Source organism: Phyllobates terribilis, unplaced genomic scaffold (genome assembly GCF_046119375.1).
Source record: "Phyllobates terribilis strain yellow unplaced genomic scaffold, ASM4611937v1 Scaffold_2__4_contigs__length_985480577, whole genome shotgun sequence".
Lineage (NCBI taxonomy): Eukaryota > Metazoa > Chordata > Amphibia > Anura > Dendrobatidae > Phyllobates > Phyllobates terribilis.
In genome coordinates, this window is record NW_027362762.1 from 904,977,773 (window position 1) to 904,992,712 (window position 14,940).

Below are 14,940 nucleotides of genomic sequence, written 5' to 3' on the forward strand. Positions count from 1 at the left end.
GTATAGAGTCCATCCGTTCAACTTTTTGCGTCACACAAAGACACGGTGGTTGGAACCAAAGATCTCAAATTTGGACTCATCAGACCAAAGATTTCCACTGGTCTAATGTCCATTCCTTGTGTTCTTTAGCCCAAACAAGTCTCTTCTACTTGTTGCCTGTCCTTAGCAGTGGTTTCCTAGCAGCTATTTTACCATGAAGGCCTGCTGCACAAAGTCTCCTCTTAACAGTTGTTGAAGAGATGTGTCTGCTGCTAGAACTCTGTGTGGCATTGACCTGGTCTCTAATCTGAGCTGCTGTTAACCTGCGATTTCTGAGGCTGGTGACTCGGATAAACTTATCCTCAGAAGCAGAGGTGACTCTTGGTCTTCCTTTCCTGGGGCAGTCCTCATGTGAGCCAGTTTCTTTGTAGCGCTTGATGGTTTTTGCAACTGCACTTGGGGACACTTTCAAAGTTTTACCAATTTTTCGCACTGACTGACCTTCATTTCTTAAAGTAATGATGGCCACTCGTTTTTTTTTTTTGCTTAGCTGCTTTTTTCTTGCCATAATACAAATTCTAACAGTCTATTCAGTAGGACTATCAGCTGTGTATCCACCAGACTTCTGCACAACACAACTGATGGTCCCAACCCCATTTATAAGGCAAGAAGTCCCACTTATTAAACCTGACAGGGCACACCTGTGAAGTGAAAACCATTTCCGGTGACTACCTCTTGAAGCTCATCAAGAGAGTGTGCAAAGCAGTCATCAAAGCAAAAGGTGGCTACTTTGAAGAACCTAGAATATAAGACATATTTTCATTTGTTTCACACTTTTTTGTTAAGTATATAATTCCACATGTGTTAATTCATAGTTTTGATGCCTTCAGTGTGAATGTACAATTTTCATAGTCATGAAAATACAGAAAAATCTTTAAATGAGAAGGTGTGTCCAAACTTTTGGTCTGTACTATATATATATATATATATACGTGTGTGTGTGTATATTTCATTGTTGTGATATGTTGCATTATATTCACAGGGCGAGAACCCGGAATACAGGGTGTCCTTCTTCAGTAGGGTGACCTATTCCTGGTATAATAGGTGCAGTATGTTGTTTTTACATATTATTATTATTATTATTACTGATAGAATTATTAATGTCGTTATCTCATGAGAATATCCTATCAGGGGTCTACCTGAGTTGGGCCGACATGCAGTATTTGGACAGAAGTATCAAACCGCCTACACATCACCCCACATGAGCATTTACGACCCCTTTCCTCCTTTTTAAACCCATTCGCTTTGATATGTAGTTATTTCCCCCTTTTGTCGCTTTTCTGGGAAGGTTTTCTACAAGATTTCGGAGGCGTCTGTGGGAATTTTTGCCCTTCATTCAGAAGATCATTTTTGAGGTGAAATACTGATGTTGGTGATGATCTTAAAGGTGTTGGATGGGGTTGGGGTCCGGGCTCAGTGCGGCCGGTCATGTTCTTCCGCCAAACTCCCCCCAACCATGTGTGTATGGACCTAGTGCACTAGGCACGGTCATGGGGAACAGAAAAGGCCCTTTCCCAAACTGTTCCTACAAAGTTGGAAGCTACAATTATCCTAATGTCTCATGTGCTGAAGTATTTGGTTGGATTTTCCTTCACTGGAACTATGAAATTAAGGGCGACCTCTGAAAATCAACCCCATAACATTATCGTCCTACACCAAACTGTGCAGTCAGGGGTTAACGTTCTCCTGTCATTCACCAATCCCAGACTCTTCCAACAGACGCCAGATAGAGACGTGTGATCCATCACTGCACAGAACCTGTTTCCTCCAAGGTCCAGTGGTGGCGGCTTTACACCACTCCATCCGACGCTGTGCATTGTGCTTGGTGATGTACGGCTGCATGCAGCTGCTCGGCCATGAAGCTCCCAGCGGGGGCGCAGTGCTTGTGCTGATGTTAATGCCAGTGGAGGTTTGGGGTCATTAGTGTTGGTGACTTTTCTGCCTACTGCTCCTCAACGCTCTATAACGTTACGGGGTCTGCACTTCGTTGCTACGGTTCCTTCCACTTCTCAATAATATCACTCACAGGGGATGGGGTAGATTTAGGAGGAAGAAATGTCATGACCTTTACACCGGTGACATCCTATCATTATCGAATTCACTGAGTGATGGAGACGTGTGCCCCCCAACACTTCTCTCCATATATGTGGCATGGAATAGAAGTGTCTGGAAAGAATTGTAAACTTATTTTTACATTTTCAAAATATTCAGGAATTGTTGGTTTATGCCGTTCCCCAACATTTGGTGTAACCCTCCGATGAGGGGTCGCAGTACCTGACAGACCCGTTTAGCAGGGGCCGGCGGGCTTTCATCTGTTTCCTAAACATGTAAACCCGGAGCGCGGCTTCTGCAATCATCACACGTGTCACCTCGGTTATTTCATCTTCTGCAGAATCATAAAGCTCGGCTACAGGAAACCACTGGAACGAGAAGATCTCGTAGAGCTGAACGGCGATGACTCCTCGTATAGCGTTATCCCGGCATTTGAAGAAAACTGGGGGAAAGAAGTTATCAGGCAAGACAGAAAGGTAAAACTGCTATTACATGGTGGTAAGGGATGGCTTGGCATGGCAGCTAGGGGGTGCACTGATGGGCTGTATAGATCGCTACACTTACAGTACACTGCACTACAGTAGTATTACAGTGTATTGTACCTACAATCAAGCGAGTTCCCTAGGGCAAATAAGAAATGTAAAAAAGTTAGAAAAAAAAACACAAATTTAGGATCTTTCCTCATTTCCCTTTTTTATATATATTTTTTTTTACCTACTATTTATTTATTTCTCATATTGAGAATGTCAACATTAATACACTTTTTTTTTTATTTTTATCTGATTTCCCCTGTAACTGGGGCTGGTATATTAGCCCCAGTTACAGGGGAAATTCAGCCTCTTGCCTGCATAGCAGGGCTGATCTAGGTCTCCTAGAAGCCAGCAGCTCCTGACCCGTCTCTATATGCAGCGATCACATGACCACTAGGTCTGATGGATAAAGTGCTGTTCACGCTTCCTTCCTATGTGCCTTATACACAGTGCTTGTTCAGCTCTGTGTATACAGTGATAGAGAAGGCAGAGACGGTGTTAAACCCTTCCTGCCTTCTCTATGAGGAGCTTGGCTGTAGCTCCTTGCTGCCGCAGCTGGATGTTCACGTGCAGCTGCTCTACTATTCTATAGGGGATCCAGAAGTAGATAAGATTGAGTATTTTAGGAATCCAGCTAAAGAGTGAAATATATCATGAGTCTAAGTGTATTCAATTTCTACCCACCCTGCCTGACTGACAGCTGCAGTTTCTACTGAGCAGTGTGAGATCCCAGCAGGGAGGAGGGACACTGAGAAGGTTAAGTTTACACTTTCATAAAAGATTCTACAGGCATTCTGACCTGGATTTTCAAAAAAAAATACAAAAGCCTCATCAGGTCTTGGAGATAATGTATGCAGTTTTTATTGTGAAATCGGCCCATTATTCGGCAAGGATATATAAAGTAAATTTTTTCTGTCTCCTTTCCCAGGATTCTGGGTCCAAAAAAGCGTCTTTGGTGCGGGCATTGTGGCACACATTCAAGTCCTCGCTCATCCAAGTGGCCCTCATGAAAGTAGTGGCTGATCTCCTAGCGTTCACGAGCCCTCAGATATTGAAGTGAGTGAAATGCTTTTTCGTCTCCATTATTCTGTTGTGGTGCCGTGGTTTGTGCTACAGCCTTTTGGATCCAAAAGAGCATAAGGTAGGCAGGTGACTGAGGCCATGACACCGCTCCCGTATACACATGATGGCTATATGACCTCAGCTACTCTTTACGTTGTTTGCATTGTAATATCTATAACCTGGCCGCTGTGTCTAAGTGAAATAAATCATGTCAGGACCTCAGGCTGCTGATTCCTCTTTCCACTGTACTTTACACTGCAGCTCGCCTTGTTTAGATTTTCTACAATTTATTAGCATATTAGGTTGTCATCTGCGTTTTAGATAGTTATTAGGTGCAGAACTTAAAGAGTAACCATCATTTACATTTTTATTTCATAAATTAATTGTACACCTGAAAATAGGCAGCTTTGTTGTATATCTTATCAGTGAAATCTTTCTTTTCTTGGACTGATCTTTCATTCTCAAAATTCTCAATTCATGGGTAAAATCTGTATGCAGTGAAGACAGATGTTCCCATTACTGAGATAGGAGAGGACAGTTGGTTCTGATGAGATTCTATGGAGAAGGAGAAGCTAGGGGCAACAGACATATTGCTGCAAGTTCTCCTGAAATGACAGTTACAGTTCTCCATAGAACTTTATGAGCACCAACTGTCATCTATGTAACGGGGAAATCTATATGCACTGAAGACAGATTTTACCTGTGAATTTAGAATGATCGATCAGTCCAGGAGGAGAAAGAAGTGGATTTCTCTAGTGAGATATATTGCTCAGTTTCTTACTTTCACATGTATTATTCATTTTTTAGAAGAAAAAAAAGTAAAAAATGTTGCTCTACTCTTTAAAGGGGTATTCCCATCTCCAAGATCCTGTGCCAATATGTGGTAGGTGTAATAATATTAGCAAATACCTCTAATTAGAAATGTATAATAGTTCTTCTGATTAGCTATGCTGCTTACCCCATGTGCAGGGCATTACAGTAGCTTAAGTATCCATGGTTACGACCACTAACAACTAACTGTCACTATATGAGTGTTCGTAACCATGGATATCTAAGCTACTGCAATGCCCTGCACATGGAGTAAACGGCATAGCAAATCAGAAGAACTATACTACATTTCTAATTGGAGGTATTATTAATAATAATAATAATAATAATAAACCTACTACATATTGGGATAGGTTCTTTGAGATGGAATATCCCTTTAAGTGCCTTATTTTTTTTTTTTACTTGTTCCCAGGAGCATGATTGCATTGTGCGAGCACCCCTCGGAGGGGGACAGGACCGGCTATCTGTTTGCACTCGCTCTTTTCATTGTCACCATCCTGCAGACCCTCATCCTACAGTTGTACCAACGTTTTAATATGCTGACTGCGGCGAAGATAAAGACGTCCGTCACTGGAATCCTATATAAAAAGGTGAGTTATATCACATGTGACTGGAGGATATGGCTGCCATACATGTTGCCCGTGTCCTGTGTGATATGTTGGGGTTGTAACTGAGGACATGGCACCAACTGCTTGCTCTGCTTCCTGGGGCCCTGGTATAGCGGCCACCTACCACTAGGGGGCGCTCCGTACTGATTCTTACACTTCCCGCACAAGCTGCATCAGTCATATACAACCAGCTCAGAAGTACAGAGCGCCGCTATGGAAATGGAGGGATAGACTGGTTCAGATGTTACTGTTTTTTTCCGCATGAAAAAAACGTGTTGTAAAAAAACTGCATCAATAATGCTCAGTGTGCACAAGCCTTAAGACTGATGGTAGGAGAACTCAGCCAGCTATGGAGGCCTCCACCGTACGATGTGTGCACCTCGTGCCCCTTCTTCTTCTCTTTGAATGAGTGTAATAGTGCACTGCGGCAGGCATGGGTACAACAAGGTTAACCCCTTCCCAACATGGGACGTACTTTGTACTTCCCACGGCGAGGGTGGTCATATGAAGCCCCTATTGACGCTATATTGGTGCACGTTAGTTTCACCATATACAGCAAAAGTCCTGCAGTTCAAACATTGCAATGATCAAAGCTTGAAGTCGTCTGGAGGGAATTCACAATATATGTAAAAAAAAAAAGAGAAGGTACTTTTTTTTTTTAAATATAAAAAAATATATAAATCAACCCCCTTTTCCCAATTAAAAAATAAATAAAATAAGAATAAGCATATTTGTTATTTATCACAATATACAGTATACCGAATGTACTATAGATGCTGCAGAGAAAGTATAAGGAAATAGTGGAATTACTGTTTTTGTTACTCCACTTCCTCCCACTCCCCACTACGAAAGAAATACAATAAAAAGCGATTAAAACCCAATATGTACCCCAAAATGGTGCCAATAAAAACTACAGCTTGTCGTGTAATAAAACAAACCCTTACACGGCTCCATCAGTGGAAAAACAGACAAATTATGGGTCTTAGGAAATGGAGTCACAAACCAACATTTTATTTATTTATTGTTTTTCTCTTTTAAGTTTAAAATTTTTGAAAACATTTTTTAAAAATATAAATTAAAAACCTGTAAAAAAAATAAAAATAAATAAAAAAGCCTATAGCAGTTTGCTATTGCAGTAATCTTACTGTATTGGAGGCAGCTTTGTTTCTCCTGCACATTGAACAGCAGGCAAAAATAATGGTGTAATTGCATTTTATTTTTTTCCACCATTTTATTCCACTTTTTTCCCCCACTTTTCAGTACACTGTCACTCACTGAGCTCAGCGCAGCTCCGGGCCCCGCTCGCTGTAGCGAGTCATTCTCCCCGACTCCTCTGCATGAGTGGTCAGGTGGATTACAGCGGGGAACATCTTCGGACAGGTGAGTATAAGGATTTTTTTTATTTTATCCTTATTTTTACACCAGGACATGACGGGAGCAGAATACTACTCTCAACATTGTCCCTTGCTCGCGCTGATCGCAGCATCGGCAGGGGACAATGTTGAGAGATTCCTTCAGCATCCAGCGCCTGGAAACAGTGCTAACTATACCGCTGATTCCGGTTTTTCCAGTACCGGTAATATCCAGATTGGTGAAACTGCCCTATGATAGAGCATAATTATCAGACCTGTGGGGTACAGCTTTCGGCGCCCCCTGCAGATACCTTAAGCTATGTTAATAAAATAAAAAATGATGGAAGCATAAACCACCTTCCAAAAGAAAGTTTTGCCTTTTTTAATGCAAAAATTGGCTGTGGCATGAAGGGGTTAAAGATAGCGGCGTGGTAAAGTACTGTCATATGAAACCATTGTGTGGTCTGGCGTGCCCTGCAGCGGCTCGGTGTGACACACCCCAGGTGTGGGCGGCATGGAACACAAGACGGCGCGGTGATGTAACCCGCTGATACTCGCTGCCCGGATTCATTATTTATGGGGCTTCTCTTTATGTAAAACTTTTCTGATTAATGTTTGCAAACCTGAAACTCTGCTCTAGGATCCTCCGTACGTAATCGCCCTCTTCTCTGTAGTTTTTAGTTTTGGGGGTGCAGATGTTGCAGTCGCCTAAGCAGAGTGTGAAGTCCCACTGGTGCAGACCCCAGTATTATCACTGGCACAGGATAGGTCGGGGGGAGTCAGGCTGTTGATAATAATCAAAACATGGCTACTTTCTTCTAGAAACAGCCTTTTTTTTTTTTTTTTTTTTTTTCAATAGATCTGATCTGCAGTACCACAAACATCCTGTGCACAAGTGTGGCGCTGTTTTTGGAAGAAAACATCTATGTTGTTCTAATCTTGCCCAACCCCTAATGCACACAGAGAGGGATGGCGCCTGTATGAGTTGGCATAGATTTCCACTTTAAAGAGAATCTGTCAGCAGGATTTCACCCCTCCAAACTACACGAGCTTGTATCTATTTCAAAGACAAGTCCAGCAATACCTTGTGACAGTTAGTTGTTAGTGGTCGCAACCATGGGTACCGAAGCTACTGCAATGCCCTGCACATGGGGTAAGCAACATAGCAAATCAGAAGAACTATACTACATTTCTAATTGGGGGTATTTGCTAATATTATGCCTACTATATATTGGGATAGGATCTTGGAGATTGGAATACCCCTTTAACTCATTAGGTGCCAAATATTTTGATTGCTAATTTATTCCGCTTTACATCGTGTGTCCAACTCAACATGTAAAATGTGGGGAAAGATCCCCTTTAAGCAATGAGTGTGAATGCTCTTTTTCATTATGCAGGTGTCTGCCTCTCAATATGTAAAGCCAATCTGCTTTGATTATGAGATTTTTTATTACTTTTTTTTGCCATTTTTCCACTTTTATATGCGATTTTTGGTGCAAATTTGAAGCAGTTTTTTTTTTTTTCCTTTTTAACCTGCCTTTTTACAGGCCTGGGAAATGGTATGTTACACTGTACACACTGAGGTCCATAGGTAACCATAAGGCAACGTTTCCACCATGAGCTTTTGTTGAGTTTTTGCAGATTTTCTGCACCTATTAAGTAAAATAAGTTACTTTTTTCGAAAATACGCATCGTGGGAACTTGGCCTAATAGTCGCAAGCCCGCCAGAGTGAGCCATTTTTTTTCTTCCTGCTCTCATAAATGGGTGCAAGGAGTTCTCTACTGTACAAAACTTTGCAAGCACTTGTAACCAAATGGCTCCGAGGATTGTACAGAAATATAATAAGGAGCGGTGTACAACATACAAGATGGGGGTAATAAATATAACCCTTCATATAAATAAAGTAATAGATTCCGCAGCTGAATGATATGACTGGTATGTCCGAGACACTGGAATCCCGCAGGGAGAAGTATGAATCAGCGTTGCGACACCACAGCTTGTGACTGCTTCCCCTTATTACTGATGAAATCTATCATGTGGCTCCATGATGGATCTAGTGACACTTAGAATCAGGGTCATAACTAACTAAAAAGCGCTGGGGTCCTGGGATTAAATCCCACCAAGGACAACATCTGTAAGGAGTTTGTATGTTCTCCCTGTGTTTGCGTGGGTTTCTTCCGGTTTCCTCCCACACTCCAAAGATATACTGATAGGGAATGTAGATTGTGAGCCCCAATGGGGACAGTGATGATGGTGTATGTAAAGCACCAGATAAGTAAAATAAACCAGGGTTAAAGGGGTTGTCCACCCATGAAGAAGTTTTCGGCAAACCCTCCTGTAGCTTGTGAAATTCTTTTAGCGGTGTGCAATATACACACCATGAGGATTCAACTCTGATTGTAAATCGCATACTTGGGGTCAACTGATGAATGCTGGAACCGGCACAGAACCATTGTATACTTGTGACGGTATGACAAATGCTGGAACCGGCAAGAGAAGATGATTTCTAGCGGTAAATACATTACATACTGCTAGGACTTGGAAAGTTGCAGGACTTCCTCAGGGGTGGACAACCTCTTTACGAATGCCAGTTTTTTCCTTATTTCTAAATAGTCAATCATTTTCATCCTAAATCCAGTTTTTGAGGATTTTGCAACTTTTCTTACATTTTGTGCCAGTTTTCCTTCTAGTCTTAAAGAGGTTGTCCACTATTTTTAATATTGATGGCCTATCCTTAGGATAGGTCCTCAATGTATGATCGGTGGTGGTGCTGTTCTAGGTGTCGGTGGCTGCTAGAACTGTTCAGTTATGGATCTGCTCCATCTACTGATGGTGGCTGCGCCTGGTACTGCACATCCCCTCTCCAAGTCAACAGGGGGCCGATGTGCAGTACCCTGCTGTGACCACTAACTAGGCACTTCCGGCCGCCGCCAGCACCGAGAACAGCTGATCGCCGGGGGTGCCATGTGTCGCACCCCGACCGATCACACATTGAATACCTACTGTTAAAGGTGTTGGACAGCCTCTTTATAAACAGACAAAAAAAGAACGAAATACAATATAGAATGCTGCTCTCAGTAGTGCCATAGACAATGAATAGAGCGGAGGCTTGCGTACCTCTCTTCTAGTTAGGACAGGGTACTCAGCTCTGTTCTTGAGGGCTTCAAAGCCCTGATATCGGGATTCGATGGGAGTCCCAGTGATCAGTTCCAATGATCAGCAACTTATAACCTATCCAATTGATAGGGTATAACTTATTTTTTTTGTGGTAACAATCCTTTTAAGAATCTTTAAGTTTGGATTTTTATGGTGATTCCCAGGCGTGTGAGGTGCGCCCATCACGGTGCCACTTTTATTTTAAATTCTGTAATGTAAGTGACGGATGGAATGGAAGAGAGTATGGCTTACTGACTACACGAGGTGTATTACTATGGAGACGCATAGATCTGCAGGGGAGCTGTGGACAAAAAATAAGAAAACATTTTTAATCAAGACTATTAATTTTTTTTTTTCTTATTTCGGATGCAGTAAAATATTATAAAATAATGGTTGCTAGGTTAGATGCAGCTTTTACCAGTGTTATGCAGAATTACAAACTCCATATTCTCGACTTTTTATCTGTAAGAAAATGTTTTATGTTATTATTGTTTTTTTTTCCCCAGTCCTTAAATTTGGCCAGTTCCACTCGGAGAAAGTTTACGACTGGTGAACTGGTAAACCTGATGTCATCGGATGCTCAGCAGCTCATGGACCTGACTGTAAACCTCAACCTGCTGTGGTCGGCCCCGTTCCAGATCCTGTTGGCGATAGTCTTCCTGTGGCAGGAGTTGGGTGCATCGGTTCTGGCCGGAGTGGCGGTGCTGCTGCTGGTTATACCATTAAATGCATATATTGCTGCCAAAGTTAAGCAGTTAAAGGTACAGTATTAATAATAATCCTTTCTATTAATACATATACATTTATTAGACTGGGCTACATAGACTGTGGCTTTGTAAAAATCAAGAGAAAATTGCTATTAGATTGTAATATGTGAGCACAGACTAAATGCGGATAAGATTTCAGGGTTTTCCAGCTTATGGCAATATGGGCCCAGGCCTAAACTGTCACATAGGGTTCCCATATACATGTAATATGTTTTTCTCCTCTGATCAGTCACTTCTCTCCTGCAATGATGGTTTACTATTAAAATCTGCTCCAATCTGTCTACAAATCTGTCTGCACTGAGGCATAAATTTACTCCTGCTGCCTAGAAGTCTTTGTGGAGATGGAGGGAGAGCAGAAGAGAGACACAAAGTGCAAACGCTGCAGCGTCTAGAAACTGTAGAGGAGGAAAAAACTGCTTAAAAATGCAGGATACTAGTCCTATAATGGGCAGAGATAGTGCTATCCTATGTAACAGCCTTTTCTGAAACGTTACCATGTTCACACAGTCAGTATTTGGTCAGTAACCCAAAATGAGGAGTGGGTGAAAAATGCAGAAGTGGTGACGTGTTTCTATTATACTTTTCCTCTGATTGTTCCACTCCTGATTTTGGCTTACAAATACTGATGTAAAATACTGACCAAATACTGAACGTGTGAGCGTAGCCTGATGCTGTAATCCGTAGCAATAATTTTATTCTTTCCGTAGAAAAGTCATTTGAAGAGTAAAGATCAGCGCATCAAGCTACTGAACGAAATCTTACATGGAATAAAGGTATGAGATGCTCCTGGGACAAATCCTGATCTGTGCCGATCCTTCTGCCCACACCTCATAGTATATCAGCCATTTATCCCCTATGCAAATGTATATGTTAGATATCCTGCAGCGCTTCATCCTTCTACCTCCCAACCCATTTTCGGAGTACGGAGCTCCCCGTTCACCTACATGTATAAGCTATAGAGTGCCTCTTGCTCTTCGGTGACTGGCACGGCCATGCCTTAGGACATAACTAAGCCATTCATTCTAATAAGAAATGTGTAATACCTTATTTTCCATGTGGGGGCGCTGCAGGGATACTGACAATTTGCTGCTTTCCTCCCCCACAGATTTGGGAACATATAATGTAACATGCTCTGTCATTATGGTACATAGCAGATTGGCATTCCTGTGTCTGCTTCTGTAAGTGTAACGCTGTAGTTAGCGAGCAATGGGTCCTTTATAAGAGTACGGGAAAAACACAAGGGAGGCAGAATGCAAATTAGCTCTTCTCCAGAAGGAATAACGCTGACTCTCTAGTGCCATCTGTAGGTGGAGACCATGCAAGTCCATGTCTGACACTTGAAGCATGGCAGGGAATATCAGCCAACCCAGAGGCACCATCTGTAGGCAACTGTTTCATGATTTTTGCTCTATCAGTACAAATCAATGTACTGCTTGGCTGGGGAAGGTGTCTTTAAAGGGAACCTTTCACGTTCTAGCTACTATGTACACTGCCCCCATAGCGTTGCTAGTGATGCAATGTGCACCACTAACACATTTTTTTTCATTAAAATTGGTGCAAATATAATAAGTATATAACATTTTATATACTTATAATCATACCTGCTCGTTCCGTACCTCCCACTCCCGACTCCAAGACTTCTCCCGAGCTGCACCTATTCTTTGGAATGCTTTACTCCAAGAAATTAGTACGAACCACAACTTACACAGTTTTAGGCGCTCACTAAAAACACATCTGTTTAGGACGGCCTATCATGTTCCCTAATCGAAGTCATTTTAAATATTTATAGCCAATTCATAATTTCTCCAAACATAATTCTCCACCGCACCCAAAAGCACTACAAATACTGGCTGGTGACGAGCTCATGCAGCCTTTATCTATCCCTCATCCCCTCAAGATGGCCGGACCATCATTGTAAATAAGCCCCTGTACTTTGTGTCACCCCCACCTCATTGTAGATTGTAAGCTCTTACGAGCAGGGTCGTCATTATTTTTGCTTTAATTATTGTATTATTTTTAGCTATGTTACTTATGACTGTTGTATGTGAACCTGTGAATTGTAAAGCGCTGCGGAATATGTTGACTCTATGTAAATAAAGATTATGATTATTATTATTGGCTCCTCCTTCAGACTATACCTCACCTGCTGGCATCAGGCTCCTCAGCTATTCATAGTGTCAGGAGGCTACTGAGGTTTGAGTCTCACACCTGTCTTAGAGCGTTTAGTTGCCAGGTTAGACGTCATCCATTTCCCTTTCTTTTCCAGATGGATTTACTTTAGGGTGACAGACTCCCAAGAGCCGGGCTCCTGCCTTGAGCCCAGAGCCGGGCTCCTGCCTTGAGCCCAGAGCCGGGCTCCTGCCTTGAGCCCAGAGCCGGGCTCCTGCCTTGAGCCCAGAGCCGGGCTCCTGCCTTGAGCCCAGAGCCGGGCTCCTGCCTTGAGCCCAGAGCCGGGCTCCTGCCTTGAGCCCAGAGCCGGGCTCCTGCCTTGAGCCCAGAGCCGGGCTCCTGCCTTGAGCCCAGAGCCGGGCTCCTGCCTTGAGCCCAGAGCCGGGCTCCTGCCTTGAGCCCAGAGCCGGGCTCCTGCCTTGAGCCCAGAGCCGGGCTCCTGCCTTGAGCCCAGAGCTGGGCTCCTGCCTTGGCTTTCCTGGTCCAGCAGAATTTATCTTGTAGGCCATGGGTCAGGACTGCCTGTCCAGGCAGGGTGAACTCTTGGCCACCTTATTAGTCCCCAGGATCTGGGAGATCTCTAATGGGGTCTGTTGCCCTTCAGTCTTCCCCAATTTCGCCTATCAAAGAGAACCATCTATTCTGGCTTTTTAGCGAATTTTCTCCTTTCTGATTATCTCCTCTGGGACAGTAGTCTGGCGTTCGGCTCCCTCCTTTTGACTTAGCGGGATTCTCTGCTTTTTCACTTTAATGAAGAGATTGCTCTTCTTCTTTTAGTCACTTCACCTCTCATCTTCCTCAGAGGCTCTCCCATAATCTGACGTAGTAAGAGCAGTGCTTCTCGATCTGTTTCTCAGAGCTCTGTTCCGATGTCTTGTGGTCATCTCTGTATGAAGATGGACATACTGCCCACGTTCCCCCTTGGAGACATGAGTACCGTTATGGTGTATAATGGGAATTGTGATATGCGTCATTAGTGTTGGTGTTGTTTCCTGCCCGACAGTAGGGCGAGTTAGAGTTAATGATCGGGACTAGCCCAGAATGGAAAGGGCTAAGGTGAAGGGACAGAGACCATTTCCTGTCAGGTAGACAGACAGAGCCCAGCGTACAGTAAAAGTGGACCTATTTTCTGACTAGTGAGCAGAGCCGTATGACGTGGGTTATCCTGACGTGAGTGGAGACCGAGGCAGTAGATGGCGTTATCCTGAGTAAGCTGAGAGAGGGAAAGAAGTGACTGAAGGACAGAGTAATGCACTGGAGACAGGCCCTGGGACAGGGCGCCTAGCCGAACGGCCCGAGTTTATAACTCGGAGAGGTGATGGACCAGGACAGAACAGAAAACATGAGATGAAGAGAGTGCCCCGGGCAGAAGTTCCAAGGCGTCAGCAAGCTGAGAAGCTATGTACTAGCCATATTGGCAAACTAGTTCCCTTAAGAGGGAAGAGGACGTGGAAGCACGGCTTGAGAGTAGGACTCTCACTAACTGGACTGTAGTACTGAGCTGCCGGAGGCAGAAACCAAGCAAGTTAAGAGAAAGGAACTGAGACTGTGTGTGAAAATGCTCCGTATTGTGAAGGAAATGTTCATCAAGTTGTGTACCCGCTACCTATTGTACATAATCCCCCACCAAGTTATCGTTCCATAAAAAAGTTTATTTTTGACTGGTGGTCTCCCTCATTAAAGTCCTAAACATCTGGTCCTGGCCAACCAAAGTCATCGGTAACATGTGGCCTTCAAGGGTGTATTGCCCCCATAGACGAAGTCCACAAAACCAGCCAGGACCCCCACCTTCATGTAACATGTCATGGCAAGAGAAACACGAGTACCTCGCACACGGCTACCGCCCTGTGCCACGTTGCATACTCTAGCAGAGGTTTGTCTGCCTCTAGGGCGACCATTGCTCGCTGTCTTATATAAGCGTTAGCGAGGCTTATAGGGCGAGTGCCAGTTCTCCCCCATTGAGGGTTAGGGAACACTCTGCATGGACTGTAAGAGTCTCCTGGGCTGTCCTTCTCCAGACATCAGTTCTGCAATTCCTTGGTTGCATTTACTTTGTTTTTCTCTCGAGATGTAATTGGATTATTTTCCTCTCATGTTGTAACTCTTTTATGGGCTTCTCCTAAACCTCTCTGCCTTTTCACTAAACTGAGGAGCCTGATGCTAGCAGGCGAGATATAGTCTGCAGGGGAAGAGCCAGTTTTCATTTAGATGTATTAATAGTGTCAGCCTCCAGGTGGCAGCAGACTATCCCATGGTTTCTGTGTCCCTTAATGAAGACTACGAGAAACAGATTTTATGGCGAGCGCCAAAAGTGGACTTTTTTTATGGCGAGCGCCAAAAGTGGACTTTTTTTATGGCGAGCGTCAAAAGTCGACT

At 43.4% G+C, this 14,940-nt stretch overlaps 1 protein-coding gene across 2 annotated transcripts in view; it reads left to right on the forward strand.

The window, feature by feature from the left end:
• The window catches only part of LOC141236309 (multidrug resistance-associated protein 1-like), a 62,964-nt gene that overhangs the window by 5,492 nt on the left and 42,532 nt on the right, over nt 1-14,940 (forward strand). Inside the window, exons 2-7 of one of the 2 annotated variants that reach the window (XM_073668241.1) lie at nt 1,022-1,083; nt 2,432-2,567; nt 3,550-3,677; nt 4,924-5,101; nt 10,135-10,389; nt 11,103-11,168. In XM_073668241.1, the coding sequence (XP_073524342.1) occupies nt 1,022-1,083; nt 2,432-2,567; nt 3,550-3,677; nt 4,924-5,101; nt 10,135-10,389; nt 11,103-11,168 (825 nt within the window). Of the gene's footprint in view, nt 1-1,021; nt 1,089-2,431; nt 2,568-3,549; nt 3,678-4,923; nt 5,102-10,134; nt 10,390-11,102; nt 11,169-14,940 lie in introns of both variants that reach the window. The other variant, XM_073668242.1, reaches the window with a different exon arrangement.